Source organism: Callospermophilus lateralis, chromosome 10, assembly GCF_048772815.1.
Source record: "Callospermophilus lateralis isolate mCalLat2 chromosome 10, mCalLat2.hap1, whole genome shotgun sequence".
Taxonomy (NCBI): Eukaryota; Metazoa; Chordata; class Mammalia; order Rodentia; family Sciuridae; genus Callospermophilus; species Callospermophilus lateralis.
The window spans coordinates 106,228,614-106,246,619 of NC_135314.1; the positions used below are offsets into that span (position 1 = coordinate 106,228,614).

At 40.8% G+C, this 18,006-nt stretch overlaps 1 protein-coding gene across 1 annotated transcript; it reads left to right on the forward strand.

Annotated features, from left to right (window-relative positions):
• The first annotated feature begins 4,181 nt into the window (after positions 1–4,181).
• Aadac (arylacetamide deacetylase) lies at positions 4,182–14,180 on the forward strand. Its single transcript, XM_076868629.2, has 5 exons — positions 4,182–4,310; positions 6,861–7,083; positions 8,065–8,134; positions 11,496–11,667; positions 13,584–14,180. Exons 1-5 carry the CDS (start codon positions 4,182–4,184, stop codon positions 14,178–14,180), a joined length of 1,191 nt encoding a protein of 396 aa, XP_076724744.2.
• The last annotated feature ends 3,826 nt before the right edge of the window (positions 14,181–18,006 follow it).

Below are 18,006 nucleotides of genomic sequence, written 5' to 3' on the forward strand. Positions count from 1 at the left end.
AGCAGCAAAGAGGTGTTTATTGCGAGCTAGCTCGGTCCTCCGCACGCACACACAGCAACTGGTGACGCTGAGAGGCCCCGAACCCAGGGTTTGCAGCATTTTTATACATTTTTTGGAGAGGGCAGGGACTTCACATACATCATAGCCTCTTTTAGCAAATCATCACACACCGCGGGAAAATCAAATAACAACTCTAAAACATGATTAGCACATTCACTGGCGGGAACAAGTTGTCTAGGGGTGACTGGTCAGTACAAAGGGGGTATTCGTTTGAACTGATTGGTTTAAGCCAAGAGGGTGTACGTGCTGAACTACATGGATTCCCAATACCATAAACTACTGGGAGGGTCATCTGGCATCCCAGGTATTTCCCTGTCTCATGCTGATTGGTGGCTGCTAGGGGGCTGCTATGGGTCCCCACCTAGCCTGACTGAGTCAGGGACACCTGGTGCAGCAGATCTCTCCTGTAGATAAACAACTTAGCAGGGTGGGAATGTGCCTAGGAGTGCTCTGTGGGTTTTTCCAAGGACAAAGGTCATGTCCCTTCCTTGGACAGGCTTTGCTCTGAGGTAGAGGCTGGTTTTTCATTGTACTACTCTGGTTGCAGGTCTTTGCCCTCCTTACCTTGGGGTCATGGTGAAAGACTCCAACCACGTGGACTATATGGCAAGGAACCCTAAAGTGGTAGATTGTAGGGAAGGCCCAAGATGGCGATAGTCAGGCCCTCTCACTGAGCCTTCTGGTGAATTATGTTTTCAGTAGGTGGTCAAGGTCATGAGCACCCTGATTCAGCATATGTACTCAAGGTCATAGACGTTTGCTGTGAGCATGAGCTCGCGACACACCCTGTTGACACCATGCTTCTTTGTCTGGCCTGCCTATCAAAAAAGCCTATGTAAAGACTCAGGGCCCAGGGCCTTCTGCCGCCTTGGAATGAAGCACGTCTGCTATCCCAACTGTGCCTACCTTCTTCCTTCACTGGCCAGAATCCCAGATCTGTTTCCCAAGGTCTGAGCCCTGAAGGACACCAAGCAATCACTTCAGATGTTTCTAACTTACATAAAGGCCCAGGGCTTTCTGAAGTATGTCCACCTTCTTGTGAGTAAAATTTGAAATCATCATTGTGAAATTCGTGTTTCTTGACTTCTCCTTTGTTGTAATTGCTTCAGAGGATAAGCTGAGAGGAACTCGTGGGGAGAAGACTGGTGTGTATAATTCTGACCAATAGGCGTACAATACATGTTTTATTTTAGCATCGACACCCATACTTGGAGAGGGAAATGGTGCTAAACGTAGCTAACAGAAGTGATCTATCTAAACAGTGGTCTACACAGATGTTAGAACTTAAAAAAAAAGAAAAAATAGATCCCAGAGACTGGCTGCTGTGAGGAGTTGCCAGAATTCCTGGGATGGGTGGGCAAGAAGGGAGGAGTTGTGATCAGGAGCTGGGTGTGTAGGAGGCTGCTGCACATGCAGCACTTTGGCCTCCTGAGGGCCCCATGTGGCTGCTGCCGAGAGCACTTCTGAGCGTGATGGACAGGCCTTGCTGGAATTCAGAATGTGCCAGAGCTGGCACTGTCTTTGACAATTGTAGAGGCTTCTAAAAGAAACAGAAGTATCAGTTGAACTTTTCGTTTCCGTCTTCCAATCTCCCGCTGATGCCTGCCCCTGGTAGGAATTAGCAGAATCCAGAGGGCAACAAATTTGGGAAACCCAGTTTACAGAAATCCATCTCCAGAATGAAAGACAGGAATGCAGAAAGGTGGGTTCAATCAGAGCTATAGAAATTATATTGCTCACTATTAAAAATTGAACTGAACACAAAATATGTTTTTGCAAATTGAGTACCCATTCAAACAACTAAACTTAATTTTGCATCACGCTGGTAACATTACAGTGGAGAGTGGATTTCTAGAGACCTTATTGAGTATCTGACTCAAGTGGGTGAATTTAAGGAAGAAACATCCCTTCTTGGTATGACTGATTATAGTAATATTTTTGTTAATATTTTGAGAACTTATATTTTCATGTAAATCAAATGTCAGATAATGTCAGTAACCAAATTTTCATGATACCAGGATCATAAAAAGCTACAGCTAATGGGTGGCAAAACAAATGAAAATTCAGACCATCTTGTTCTGAAGAGACTATAGAGGAACAAAGGTAGAATTTCACATTTAAGAAACAGATTCTCCCTTAGTAAAATGTAATAACAGTGGAACCAGAAAGTGAGCTGGACACTTTGGGTCAGTTAATTAAATTTTCTGAGCAGGATCTGGCTCGCTTTCAGTATGTGGATGGTGTCAGTTCATCAACCCTCATAGGAAAGTTACAGGAGACAACCAAAAAATACTGTTGATGCTAGCTGTAATTATTATTACTAATACTTTATTCAGCTGAAGCCACAGGATGACTGGAGTCCTCAAAGGAAAGATCTCAGGTGGCTCCCTTAAGGGTACAACCATACTCTCCATCAACGACAAGTGAGACATTCAGCTGCTCAGGTTTGGGGAATATCACAAAAGGTCAATATCAGTGCAGGAGAGTGGGATAAACCTGAAGGGCGTCAGTCAAGTGGGCATGATCCAGAATGTGCCCATGGAACAACATCCATCGGGACAGGTTGGTATTGACCACAGGTTTGTTGTTCTCATTTTAAAGTCATTCTTAATATGGTTACTAATTGGTTTTATATCCAAAATGAATACATACGAAGTACCAAAGGTACCCATCAAATTTTACCCATTTTCTCAGAATGCTGCTTTAAAGATGAGTCATATGAAATGCTTTAAAGTATTTAATTTGTTTTGTGTATCCGTTTTCTAATTTTGCAACAGTAGTATGTGTGATTTCAGTAATACACAAACAAACTGTCCACTTGAAAAACTACATGTAATTGTAAAAATAAAGAAATGGAGGGGAAATCTTGTAGTGTCAAACTTAAAAATCATTCATATTTTTCAAATCTGTACTTTCTCCGTATTCTAAAATGGTCTAGCATCAATGAGTATATATAGTTCCAAGGTTTTCTCCTCTACTTTCATTCCCTGATTAAGGAAATCAGGACTCCTTGAAAAAAATGATTAATTCCAGACTTCAGACAGGAAAGATGTATGAGAAGTAGAAAAAAGATATGGTAGGAAATACACAAAGGTGTCCACAGCATGGATCTCAGTAATGTGTGATGTTGTTATTTTCTTTTTGTTTTTCCACTGTAGGACACACACATATACCCACACACACACACACACACACACACACGGTCTTAGGGCTCCATGTCTGTAAAAAGCTTTGAATTCTCTTAGCTACCTAAATTGTTCTCACTCTAATACTTCAAGTTATATGACTGTGGCCAAGTTACTTAGCCCTTTTAAAACTCATTTCACTCATTTATAGGCAAACAATAATGTTGATCCTATAGACTTATCATTTGGACTCATTTAAAGTCTGTATGTAAGTCACTTAGCATAGGGCCAGGATGGTATAATAAATAATTAGTAAGTTTCACCATTACTGTTATCACTACTATCATCATTAGTTTTCATAACTCTCCTCTCAAGAAATTATCATAACGAATTGCCAGTATTTCTGATCTCTTACAAGTTACTGTGAATTCTGTAGAGGCAGAAACGATGGCTATTTTGTTTCCTATGTTTTCAACACTTAAAAAAAAAAAAATGTATGTTCATAGGATAGGGGCTGGAGCTCAGAGGTATAGCACTTTTCCAGAATGCATGGTTCCAAGGTCCTGGATTCAATCCCTAGTACCATGGGTGGGGAGGGGCGGTAAAAGTATGTTTATTTATTTTCGCAAATTCCACAATGAGCTCTTTTATAAGATTCTGCATCTTGTATATTTCCTAAGGATATTTCATTAGGATTAAAGACACTTTTTCAACATGATTGCTCAATACATGCTTACTAAAGCACAGATAAGAGTGAGATCACTGATAGAACTTGCACAGATTTTCTGTAACTCATCAAATGCAGCACTCGCTTTCACCTGGATCCATGCTGGGTAACAGTGGGGTTTAAACTTTGTCGAGCTTCCTGTTGGCCAGGTGCACACCTCTACATTCAGGAGGTAAAGGCCAGCTCCTGGCTGTCACAGCTCAGTGGCAGGCACAGCCAGGGAGGCATCTTCTGTGTTCCTGAAGACAGGGAGACCAAGAAGCAGCAGCATGGGAAGAAGGTCATGGTTCCTTCTTCTCCTGGGGGTCCTGGCGGCATATTGCATCTACACGCCGCTCCCAGAGAATATTGAGGAGCTGATGCTGACCAACACACCTCTGAAAGCTATTGCACATTTGGTAAGTCTGCAATTTTTTGAATTTCAGATGGGCATGTGCCGCCATTTGATCCAAAGAAGTTCGTTTTCCAAGATTCTCTTCTTTCGATTGAGTGATTTATTCACCTTTTAAAATTAAGTACTCTGACTTTTGATTGTTCATTACTTAGAAACATAGCTTGTTCGTTTGCTGCTTGCTATTTTATATATCGCAATTACATTCACAAATATCAAGAACAGTGAGTGAGGGCCATTTGGGTAGGCATACTGAAAAGATGATTTACATTTAGTAGCATTAATGTCACAATGCTAGCCGTCTTTTGAACTGCTCATCTCAGGTGTGGGCTAGTTTTTAAATCTAATAAGGAAACCAGAGACTGACCGTCTGCCTGTGTAGCCGATATCCTGACAGACATCCCGGCATTCTCCTTCAAGATTCAGTGGATAGAATGAGGCCATGTACACAAGTTCTGAAGGAATCCCTGCATAGGCAGCCTTGTGGACATATGCCCAGGGTGGCCACGATGGACATAATGTGCAGAAATGGAAGGGGTGTCCCCGCTGCATCATGAGAACTGCCTGCTTGACAGAGCAGCCCGGTGTTCCCAGACAAGGGAGTTAGAGCCCTCTCCTGCACCCTGGGTGGGTCTGCCCACATTTTTTCATTTGTCTTCCCTTTATTCTTAAAGTTCTGTTTTTAGAACATTTTGCTTCCCACTTGTTCAACAACTGAAATCTGTTAGGCAAACAAGGTTTAGTGTGGGAGACAAAATAATAAATTAAAATCAAATAAATGAATGATTTCAGGTCCTAGGAACTGACCTAAAAGAGACAAGTCGGTGGGGAAAAGAGCAATAAGGGTGGATGTGAGGAGCAGGCCTCCTGTGTCTGGGATCAGCGAAGCCCATTCTGAAGAGGACATGCCTCTTAGGGACTATGGGATGACATGAAGCCGGCAGCCTGAGCACTAAGGAGAGTTCTCCAGCAGAGACACCAAGCACAACCCATCGGCAAGTCCCAGAAGTCACTTAAAACATTTGGGTATAATGGGAAAGGCTGCAATCTAATTTGAAGAGTCGTGGTGTCATGCAGGGCAGGGCAGCGTGGCCAATGGTAGTAAGAGGTGATTTAATTCTACATGTAATGTACAGCTGGCCAAGTTTCAAGAAGGGGACAATTCCTTCCTAATATTTGCTCTCTTACAATTCATCTGTTCTTTTTTCCTGATTAGTTTGGCTGGCTTCCCTCAAATGCTTGACAATCTTTGCACATGTATTCACATATTTTATTAAAGAATTGTGTTATGAATAAAAAATAAAACTGCAGGATTTAGAATATTAGTTAAGTAAGTAGCCCCAGATTGCACAACTAGTTGTACAATCTAGGGCTACTTCCTTAACTTCTCTGGGTTCATTTCCTCATCTTTCAGTGATATGATAATATTCCCTGCCCCGTGCAGGCAAGCTGTCATATTACTGAGATTAAAGTGAAATGGAAAAGAACCAAAGTGAAGCTATTTGGTTCTGACCTGACTCCACTGTACGCTTGCTTACAATGTTCTCTTTCCAGCCTCCTGACAGCTGTATCCATGTCGACAGTACAGCAGGACCTTCCCGCATCCCTGACTGTGGCCCTGACGTATAATAAAATGACTCTGAAATGTACAATTAAAATAATTCTCTCATGTAATTGAAATATCTGTCTCAACAGGGTGTTTCTGACCTACATGTGCCTCAATCCTTCTTGTGCACCTTGCCTTTATAAACTCTGTACTTCCAAAATTCAGGTGTTGGGAGTTCTTTGAGGTGCTAGCCTGCTCTTCAAAGAACCCTTGGCCCCCTTTCAACTTGGTGTGGTGGTTGGTAGTTCTCACGCACTCCGTAACAAAAGCCCATAGAGTGCTTGGAGCCGTGTCTTATTCTCAGGTGGAGGGGCAGACTGCAGGCAGGCTGGCCGGCCTCCTGGCCTCTCCTTCCTCCTGTCCATTCTTTCCCTCCCGACCTGCCCCCACACCTGTGCATCAAGCCTAATAGGCCCCACATTGTCCAGCTACATAGCACCTCTGCTGGAGTAGGTTTTCCTTTTTAACTTTTTTTTTTTTTTTTTTAGTTAAATTCTTATGGGAGATGGTCTTTCTTTCAAAAGTCGGTTAAAATCCTGCCTCTTGGGTGAAACCTCCTTCCACCAGTGCTCTCAGCTGGCTCTTCTGCCCATGCACAGCTCGGCCACGACATGGTCAGGGCTTTGCAAGGCTCCTTACCTGGCTTTTGCACTGACTTGTGAGGTTCCTGAGAGAGAGTTCCTCTGTCTGGTCCATCTCTGGAGCCCTGAAGCTTCAATCTGATCTCACTTATGGAAAGAGGACTAACTGGATGCTTTTCCTCCTTTTGACGACCACTGCAGGCCAGCCTTGGCACCTCTGTTTCTTCTGAAAGGACAAAGGAGATTCTAGTGTGAGGATTTGGCTCCTTTCATTGGAGCTAATTAAGGATCAAGGCGGACTGACGTGTTCCGAGATCTCTTTAGCCTTTGGAACTTGAATTGCAAAGATGTGTGTGAATTTCATTTTCAGGCTACATTTCTCGAGTTTCTGGGGCTTGGCCGTTATTTTGATTTCTTCACGCTCATGATGATATTTCCAGAAGTGCCACCAACTTCAGATAAAAATGTCATTGTGACTGACACAAAATTCAACAACATTCCTGTCCGTGTGTATGTGCCCAGGAGGAAGTCGGACACCCTGAGAAGGAGTGTGTTTTACATCCACGGAGGGGGTTGGAGCTTGGGAAGTGCTGGTAAGTGATACAGTCCCTACCCAGGGCCTTCTGTGGGGGACACTGCCATCTCTCCCGAACTCTCTTGCTTTGACCTCCTGGAAAAGTTTTGCTCTTCCTTAAAGCTCCAAATCCCCCCTTCCCACGAATGTCTTTCTTCATCCACCCAGGTACAGTTGTGAGGCAAAGGCTCTCTGCCTGAGGAGAAGACTTTAAGAATCATACTTTGCTGGTTTTGTCATTCTCCAAGTGGTATTGTAGGGCCATCTCAAGGGTTAATTCGTTTATTCTCATATTTACGATTCTAAGAAGGCATCCTTGAACAGACAAAAATTCTTCATGGAGCTTATATTCAAGTGTGTAACCAGTTAATATGTTAATAATTCAGGCTATCATAGGCCAGACACATCAAGATTGTGTGCAAAGATTACACATCTCTTGACATATAGATTTACAGTAAAAAAAAAAAAAGAAAGAAATATATTTAGAAGTGAAAGCATTTTAGAGATAAAAGTCACAGTCTTGTGACTGAGAAAATCACTCAACCCACTTAGTCCCAGAGTACTTGATAGTCACCTGTTTACCCACCAGTGAATACAGATCCACGGGAGGAGTGGAGGCCGCACAGGGTCCAGGTCAAGAACTCTGAGCTCCAGAGAGGAAGAACATGTGGGTCCAAATGAGAATTGCTACCGGCTCGACCTCAGGCAGAATTGGTCAACCCCTGTGGGGGGTTAGGAGAGCAGAGAGAGAACCCTCAATGGGAAGACTGTCCTGTGTCTACCAGGAGCCCGGAAGGGTGGGCACAGAACCCTGGGGACACTTTGGCAGTGTGAGGGTGGTTCTGAGGGGTAGCACAGCCTTGCATCTGTTCCCTGTTGCTCTAGAAGGTAGCCCCTAGACATGTCCCGGAAAGGAAAACAAAACCAGGGGCTTTGTCAACATAAAACCCTTCCTTTACCTGTCCATTCTCATATCCTGCTCTTATTCCTTTTATTTCAGCTTTCATAAGCTATGACCTGCTGTCAAGAAAGACAGCAGACAGACTGGATGCTGTCGTCGTATCGACCAAGTAAGAGCTGGGCTGTTCTGTATGGGGCTGATGAGCCCAGGGCAAGCCTCTCTGGGCCACATGGCCTGGCCAGGCTGAGGCTCCTAGGGGACACTGAGCAGGCAATTAAGAGCAAAGGAGGGACCTACTCTGATTAGCACTGGGAAAGAGGTGTGTGTGTGTGTGTGTGTGTGTGTGTGTGTGAGGGGGGGGGGTGTTGGGCAGAAAGTAAAGAGTTTTTTTTTCACAAAAGTTCAAACTGTAAAATCTACAGACATAATGATTGGATTGGATTACTTTTCAATAGGTCATAATCTTTAAGAATGAGTGTCCCAAAGTCAGAGGATGTCTTTAAAGTACATCCTAATGGTTCCTTCCCCAGAGGGTCACTGTGAAGACTAAGAGAGAACATCCCTGAACCAGACTCAGCCTGTGTCCAGCACCAGAGGAGGCTAAAACATTACATTTATTCTCAAATTGAACAAATAAAGTCAGTTCGTGTGAAATGCCATGCTAGAACAACAATCCATGTTTGAAAACAATGTTTGCAGCCAGTAGACTCATGCCAGAGCCCTATATAGCTATTTAAATTCAGAAAATGAAGGAAAAGTTAAGAAATAGCATTCATGACCATTTGTCAAGTTAAATCATATTATTAAACAGTGGCAACACAGAGATGCACAATTTCATTTGTAAGTGATCATTAATAACACCTTTTAAAAAAGAAATTAGGAAATCCAAGCCAACACTGTATTTGTATTTCAACTTTGCCTTTAAAGATGGTTTTCTTAATAATGGCAAGTCCATAGACAAGCTATGCCTATGTTTGATTCATTGAGATAACTAATAAACCACAAAAATTTAAAAGATAAGATCTTACATTTTATGCAACTTAATGTCTTGCCTTTGAATATACTCTTATATTAAAGGTAAATGGCAACTCTCACTCCAAAAAGATGGATAATTTGGGTTCTATTAAAATGGCCATATGGGGGCTAGGGCTGGGGCTCAGTGGCAGAGTGCTTCCCCTGGTATGTGTGAGGCACTAGGTTTGATTCTCAGCACCACATATAAATAAATAAAATGAAGGTCTATCAAAAATTACAAAAATATTTTTTAAAATGGCCAATAAGCACAGGAAAATATGTTACACATCAGTAGTCACTAAGGAAAAGCAAATCAAAACCACCAGGATATAGCACTTCGAGTTGGATGATTATACAAAAAAGCAGACAATAACTAGTGTTGCCGAAACCTCTCTACTAGTGGGGATGCACACGGGCAGTTTAGGAAATAGTTTGGGTGTTCTTAAAAATGTAAACCACAACCCCTTGCCCAGCACCTCCAATAGTAATCTAAACACAAGAAATGAAAACATAGCTGTAGAAAACTTTTATGTTCAGAGCAGCAGCATTGAACCTCCACCCCTGTGGAAATATTCAATGACCATCAGGTGGTGTATGGATAAATAAGATGCAGTATATCCATATAGTGGAATGTGACATGTCACCACACAGACATGCTATGCCATGGACACATCTTGGAAATGTTATACAAAGTAGAAGAACCAGGCACAAAAGCCATGTATTGGATCCATTATAATGAAATTTCCAGAAAAGACAAATCTTTGGAAACAGAAAGCAGATTAATGATTGCCCAGGAATGGAGCTGAGGAGTCAGGGAAAATGAGAAATGACTACCAGTGAGTGCAGGTTGGTTTCTTTTCTTTTCTTTCTTTCTGTTAGTGATTAAAATGTCTAAAATTGACTGTGGTAATGGTTCACATCTCTTTCTATATACTAAAAACCATTGAATTACACAATTTAAATAGGTAAATTCATGGTGAATTTAGAGTTATAACTCAAAATGATTATATTAAAAGTTAAGAACTTATGCTATTTAAAAGACATGAACACAAGTCTTGAAGTGTCTTTGTATTTACATATGGTACATACAAAAATGCTAAAATACATATATATATATATTTTTTTTTCTTATCTAAAATACATAAATACTATGGGGAGTACTGAGGAAATGAAATTGACCAAATTATGTGCATGTGCCAATATGTCAATGAATCCTATTATTATGTATAATTATAGAGCAACAAAAATTTAATTTAAAAACTGAATATTTTAAGTACCATATACATATCCAGAGTGAATATTAAGTACATGGCATTAAATTGTACTTCACTTAACTCTAGATAACAACTGTCATTGTGCAATGTAACTGTTAGTCACCTATGTATTCAGACAACAGTGAACAGCTTTGGTATTTCTTTCCCTTTGACTAAAATATAGTTTTATTTCAAATAAGTTTAAAAAACCAAAAAATATAAACACCTGACTTTAAAAGACAGCTTACTGGAAAGGATATCCAAACCATCAATAAACAAATGAATAGTTAGTATATATCAGGGAAACATCAGTGAAATGCATTAGGTGGGACCTTCCTCCCTGATGTTAGCACTAACCAGAGGGTGGCAAGGACATGCATTAGCAGGCTCTGTCATGATCACCTGGTACATTCCTGAGCAAAACCCTTTGACATTATAGAGTAAGGCTAAATATATATTAAAACTCCATAGCTGTCAATAATGCAGGTAGATGTCACCAAAAAACATGTACTAGAATATTCAGAATAGCACTGTTTGTGAGAAGTCCAACTTCAAAGAAATGTAAATCCTCAGAACCTTTTAAAAAATACTTATACTTTGTAAAATACTTTTAATCTATTTATCATCTATTTATTTGTGGCAAGAAGTCCGAACAGGACACCTAATCTCTTAAGCTTTTCTGTACACAATACACCACTGTTGACCACAGGTACATGTTGTGCATTGAGCCCCAGAACTTCTCATTTTGATTGACTGAATCCACTGAAGAGTAACACCTGTTCCTTCCTCTCTACAGCGGCTGGCAAGCAGTGTTAGATTCTTTTACTTTATGAGTTTGGTCTTTTCAGATGCTGTGTGCTAGTGGAATCATGCCACATTGGCCCATCTGTGGCCAGCCTATCACATGCTACTGTAAAAATGAGCTGTGATCTACCCACACAGTGCAGCACTGTGCAGGGAGAGGAAAACACCCAGCGGTGCAGAGAAGGCTCGAAGGAACGCCCACCCAGGAAACCCAGGGCCCCGTGCACGTGCTGAAGGTGTGCCTTTACGTCAAGGGCAAGAACAGAACTATCAACCCATGCCCTAGTGTGGGTATTTGTTGAAGGGAAGAAACTGAAGGTGTGGGTGCTGGCAGGGTCCTGCTCCATGGCCTGAGTGCTGGCTAGGTGACTGTTGTATCCTTTTGTGCACTTTGGGCATATATGTTACACTTTTATAAATTTTAAAAAGTGACATGAAAACTACATTTTCTCTGCACAGCTACAGATTAGCACCTAAGTATCACTTCCCAGTCCAATTTGAAGACGTATATGATGCCATAAAGTGGTTCCTGCGCAAAAATATTCTTGAAGAGTACGGCGTGGACCCTGGGAGGATCGCTGTGTCTGGAGATAGTTCAGGGGGGAATTTGGCTGCCGCAGTGGCACAACAGGTTTGGCGTGGCCATTTCCGTGTTTTTGAATTTTTATTCCTTAAATCATCTGCTTATAAACAGATTGAATACACATATTAAAATATGAATGTAAATGGAAAGGCAGCAATCTTGGGAAATATTAAAGAAATAATTGAAAAAAAAAGCCTCAAACATCACTATACCAATTTATACCCCTGTCACAGTATTTTCTTGCTTAATGAAGTGACAGATAATCCCTTGATTGAAATTTTATCTGCATCAGTAAAATATTATACTAGTTATATGAATGAGATAATGTATCATGCGTGCAGAAGTGATCTGGCAAAACTTTTAGAGATCCCGCTGTATTCAGTGATCTTCAGGGGAGTCTTCCCCAGTTGCTGGAGTAATTACACCAGTTTTAGAAATTCATCAGCACACTCAGAGGTTCCTGTGTGATTTACAAAGCAGAAATATGAAAGTGTCAAGGGATTTCTTTGCATACATAATAAGATATATTTGTCCTTTATTGAATAATGGTAGTACAGTAATAATAGTAAATAGCGTTTTAATCCCACACTATATATAGAAAGGACTCCATTTTTATAGCAAAGGGAACATACTACTATTGATTGTTTAAAATCTAAACTATTTTTCAATGCAGTGGTGAGAAGAAGCAGAGTCTACCTATCAATGACATCTGTACTACTTTAGATTTTATTAGCTGATGTTTAATTTTAAACTATGAACTTAAAGTAATTCAACAACATTGCTGTTATTCTTGTTGTTAGATAGATTTATATAAGTGTTTCAGCTTCTAGAGTCGATTGAATGACATTTTCAGAAGGAGAGAATCTGCATTTGGGCTTTGCAATAACCACAATAAAAAACAAATACTTGACACTGTAGATTTCTAATCAACTGCAGGTTTTGTAATGTGGTAGAAAAAGTACTTTATTAGACATCAGGAGAAGTGAACTTTCTTGAGATGCAGTAATTTCCACATGTCATCTTGACTGGGTCGTTTAATCTCTCTAAGCATCCATTTCTCACTTATAAAGAAAAATGAACTTTTAAAACTTCAGAGAGTTGTTTTGAAAACCACATACATAAGTTTATATTAAAAATATTTGGCAACCTGTGATGCTATTTACAAATGGTCTCCAAAATGTCTTAATAAATATTTAGTGAAAATGTAAATATATAACCACAATCTGCAAAAAATACTTCATTTCATCCAATAGCTGTATTTTATAGAGAAGTTTAAATCTATATTTTATAGCATAATATGAATTTTAAAAACATATAAAAGTACATTTTAAAGTGTACTTTTAATTTCAAAAAATAAAACATCTTGTAAAAGTCTTTTTATGGATCACTTTTCTGGCACAGTCTGGTCTCTGTACCCTCCTCTCTTCAGAACACTGATCTTTAAGAACATGAGCGCATCAGCTTGAAATAGAAAATGGACGCCAATAAAAGAGCACCTGTCCAAGTCTCCCAAACCAGCCCGTCACTGCAGCATCACAGCCAAGTCAGAGTCCTTATTAAGTGATTCTTTCTCTCCATGGCACAACCAGTTGACATACTAGTATATTTTAATAAACTTTTACATTAACAGACGGGAAATGAGGTAGGACTTGCAGAGTTCTTCCGGTGGTCACTCTTGGTAGAAAGGCAGGACATTAAGCTGCCAATTCTTGATCAAATCCCTTTGCCTTATCTGTGAGGAGGACAGGATGGGTATTTTCCACACATTAAAAACATGCTTTAATTCAGGATCATCTAGTTCTAGAAGCCCATTTTGAATATCTGAAATCTGTTGAGATGGTATAATCCAATCATTACTTTGTTGGAGGCTATTTATTCATTCACATGTAGCCTATATTTTTACAGTTGTTTTTGATTCTTTCAAATGAAAATAATGGGTGTTATCAATCTTAATTCCTCCTTAGCTCTTGGATGACCCAGATGTCAAGATCAGACTCAAGGTCCAGTCTCTAATTTACCCTGCCCTGCAAACTCTTGATTTGGAAACGCCATCCTATCAGGACAACGCACACGTGCCAGTTCTGCCCAAGTCTCTCGCCATCTGGTTCTGTAGCAATTACATCACCAGTGACAGTGCCCTGAGGAAGGCCATGATGCGTAACCAGCACGTGCCGGTGGAGGCGGCCCCCCTCTTCAAGCTGGTCAACTGGAGCTCCTTGCTCCCCGAGAGGTTCCTCAAGGGACACGTGTATAAGGCTCCAACCTTCGGTAGCTCCGAGTTAGCCAGAAAGCACCCTGGATTCCTGGATGTGAGGGTCGCGCCTCTGCTGGCAGCAGACAGCAAGCTGCGGGACTTACCGCGGACCTACCTGGTCACCTGTCAGTATGACATCCTGCGGGACGACGGGTTCATGTACGTGCGCCGCCTGCGGGACGTTGGGGTTCCCGTGACCCACAACCACGTGGAGGACGGCTTCCACGGAATCCTGTCCCTCCCCGTGTTCAAGATTTACTATAGGCTGATGGATGAGTACATCTGGTGGCTGGATGAAAATCTATAGTAAAACATGGAGAGGTGGTTTTAAAAGGAAACCAAATCTCAAAACCTCAGAAGATCTGCAGCGGGTGGACTTGGCCTTTCTTGGAGTGGTCTATTTCCAGTTCACATGTAGTATGATTCTTACTGTGATGGATGGGCTATGATTTTCTTCCTTTCTTTTAGAGGTTTCACTCCATTTTTCCACATTGTCTAGTGCTATTTCTGGCATTTTCCCTCCAACATTGTTAATCTTATTTTTTGAATATCTTGTTTTATTACTTACTGTCATCTGGTGTGTGTTTTGGCTTCTATTCACAACTACAGGAAGATAATAAAAGGAAACATTGCCATTGGGAGAAAGGTCAAGATTTTAATCAAAGGATATTTGTGGTTTGAAGCACCTCAAGTGAGGTGCCCCTTTTCTCAGCACGGAGCCACTTATTACCCCTACCAATTGCTCTCCTCTGAAGCACCTCTAGAATCCAGCCAGCAAGGGTCACACTGCTCGGTGCTGATAATCATGGCAGTACTCTGAGGAATCAGCTGTTTTGTATTTGGGGAAAGGTAGAGAAATTGGAGTCCCCTAGAGACTGAAGAGGTCTTCAGAATGGACAGTGACTTAGTCATAGGCAAAGAATACACTATGCAAGTAGCCAACCAGGAATAGAAAAACTACAGAAAAAAAATCAATCTGTGAAAAGCCCATCCTGACATTACAGAGAGGAAGGCAAGACAAAATGGATTACCTCAAGCCTGGGTAGAATTATTGGCAGTGACTTTGAGCTATGTAATGCATCCAAATTGGGAGGAAGCACAGCCACAGGTGTTGGGGGGTGGTGCAAGGAGCTCCCTGCAGGCACAGACCCCAGACTTTTCTCTGTGTACTTTACCATCCTCACTGCAGGCTCTTGTGTTTATACTTACAATTATTACACTTCTGAGTACCACTTGAATAGTCTAGGCAGAGAGGGGCTAAAGCCATAGGGGTATCTTTGAGGCCACTCCAATTTATCAGGAAAATGGCAGCGACCTTAGAAACTGCAAACAATAGATTCCTTATATTTTATTTCCCAGGACAGTGCCACAAGAAATTTGGCCAAGCCAAAGTTTTGTAATTGGGAAAATTACCTTTTATTATGTGAAGAAATAAAATAAGAAGAAGTAATTAGCAGAATATGCCACATAGATCAATAGCAATAACTTATTAAATAGCTATTATGGAATAATTATTTTCTGAATAAGTGGATAAGGTCATATTTAACAGGAAATGCAATGAATAAAGATATAAGTGGAATAATTATTTTTTCTGAATAAGTGGATAAGGTCATATTTAACAGGAAATGCAATGAATAAGGATATAAGTTGGGTGTGTGGTTCCAAATTTCTATACTGACTATAAAATGGTTCATTGTTTTGAAATGAACTCATGAATTAATCCATGTCTGGAACTTGACCTCTTTACATCTCCTCCCTCCTTCTTTTTTTTTTTATTATTAGTTGTTCAAAACATTACATAGTTCTTGACATATCATATTTCATACATTTGATTCAAGTGGGTTATGAACCCCATTTTTACCCCGTATACAGATTTCAGAATCACCTCAGTTACACATCCACATTTTTACATATTGCCATACTAGTGTCTGTTGTATTCTGCTGCCTTTTCTATCCTCTACTATCCCCCCTCCCCTCCCCTCCCATCTTCTCTCTCTACCCCATCTACTGTAATTCATTTCTCCCCCTTGTTTTTTCCCTTTCCCCTCACTTCCTCTTATATGTAATTTTGTATAACAATGAGGGTCTCCTTCCATTTCCATGCAATTTCCCTTCTCTCTCCCTTTCCTCCCTCCTTCTTTGGTAGGAAAAAGCAACACTAATTTGATCACTTAAAGGAAACATCTTTTGGACCAGAGAGCTGTGCACTTAAAAGTCACCTATGATGTTTTCACATTAAACAAATACTTCTCACAATTAAAGTCAGGAAGGAATAAAGCAGGCCATAAAAGCAGGCCAGAGAGTTCATTTACTGAAATTATACAATTAACATTTCCAAAGTTTGACCTATGTCTTGATAAGAGTCATAACATTTTTAGATTAGCTATTTTTAATGAAATACAGTGCAATGATATAATTTCCAAACAGGGTGACTGCTTAGGGAGAAACCCTCCAACTTCCAAAGATCTAGCAATTCCACTATCAGGTATTTTCTCAAAATAACTTGAAACAGGTCCACAAAACAAGACTGCCACAGTTAAGTTCATTTCAGCAAAGAACTGGAGATCCCCAACTTTTTGTACTTTCCTTCTCTACAAATCTAACAATTGAAAACTAGCACCTGAGCATACCACTTCTTCTGTTTTTAATACCACAGAACATATTTGTCATGTGACCCCTTACAGGACCTGGATGAGGGTAGGGGTTTGCCTTACTCCTGGCTGCCTGCAGACCATGCCCTACCTCCAGGTCTGTTCAGGTTCTGGGAACTACAGCCTGCAGGCCAAACCCAGATGGTTTGTATGTTATGGAGAATTGTTAAGAAAGAGGAGAAGGATGAAGAAATGGAAGGAGAAGGAGTGGAACATATTGATGCAGAACACATTTATCACGTGACCCTTTACAGCAAAAGCTTACTGCAGTCCATACCACAGCTGCCTGTCCTTGCAACCACATGATGGACCTGGGTTTCTCCACCTCAGGTCTCAGAAGGTCTTATCTTTGGGTTTCTTGTTAATATTTCACTGTTACATTGGCAAGCCTGGGAAGCATCCAGACCCACAGCTATTAGGCATGCTTCCTCTAAGAATTTCATTTTCTCCTTGAATAAAATACTTCCATGGTCATTCCAGAATGTGTCGTGACCAGCAAGTGTGCCTCCTCCATAATCTCAGCATCAGACACGCATGTTCATTGGGTCATTAATCTGGGTAGTATTTGAGATAAATAGGATTTGAAGTTCATCACCCATACCAACATTTCACCCTCCTCACTGTCATCCTGTGATTCCTTCTGCCCCTTACCAAAACCCCACTCTTGGACATTCCATCCACTCTCTTGTCTATCTGCTTCTTTGTGGAAGTCCCAACCTGGAAGAAATCCCTCTCCCTGCTGACTCTACATATGATCCATCTAGCTAAACATGGGGGAGGAAAAACCAAAAATGGGCTGAAATACCCTCCCTTTAGTCAAGACTGCAAACCTCAAGTGTGCACTTTAAATGATGTTGGTGGTCATGTTATGGGTCTCTAGACATCAACTCTTTTGTTCTATGCTGTACTCAAATATCCAACAATTCTTTGCTACTTCTTCAAATGATGACCTTCTTTTCCATTTCACTAAGAAAATAGGAACCATTGAAGAAAACTTTCACAAACTCCCACCTTGCATTGATCCCAGTGTCTCACCTGCTACTACCATAAGTGAGCCAAGTGTTTGTGCTTCACATTTGGATTGTCTCCCTCCACATATCAGGAGGCTGCATCCTGTTTGGATTCCCAGAAATGGTTGCTATGGTAATTGTCTCCTTTTAATCCTGCATCATGGGTTTTCTCTCTCTACTGGATCATCCCCATTAACATACAAATATACTTCATTTTTACATATTTTTAAAAACAACAAAAATTTGTCAAGATCATTTTCTTACCCATCTTCCTCCCTATGTCTCTCCTTTCTTTTATAGAAATATTCTTGGGAAGAGTCTTTTATTTTGTCTCTACTACCTCTTTATATTCTTGTCATCAGTCATTTTTCATGAAACATTCAAGTTGTCTTAACAAACCATGACCTCTACATGGCTGCATTAAGGGTCAGTTTCCATCCTAAGCTTCTAGTCCTGGAAGCAACATTTGACC

Coding starts and splice junctions, on each gene's coding strand:
- Aadac (XM_076868629.2), top strand. CDS start 4,182: ATGGGAAGAAGGTCATGGTTCCTTCTTCTCCTGGGGGTCCTGGCGGCA. Junction 8,135..11,495: donor GCTGTCGTCGTATCGACCAA/GTAAGAGCTGGG, acceptor TTCTCTGCACAG/CTACAGATTAGCACCTAAGT. Junction 11,668..13,583: donor CTGCCGCAGTGGCACAACAG/GTTTGGCGTGGC, acceptor ATTCCTCCTTAG/CTCTTGGATGACCCAGATGT.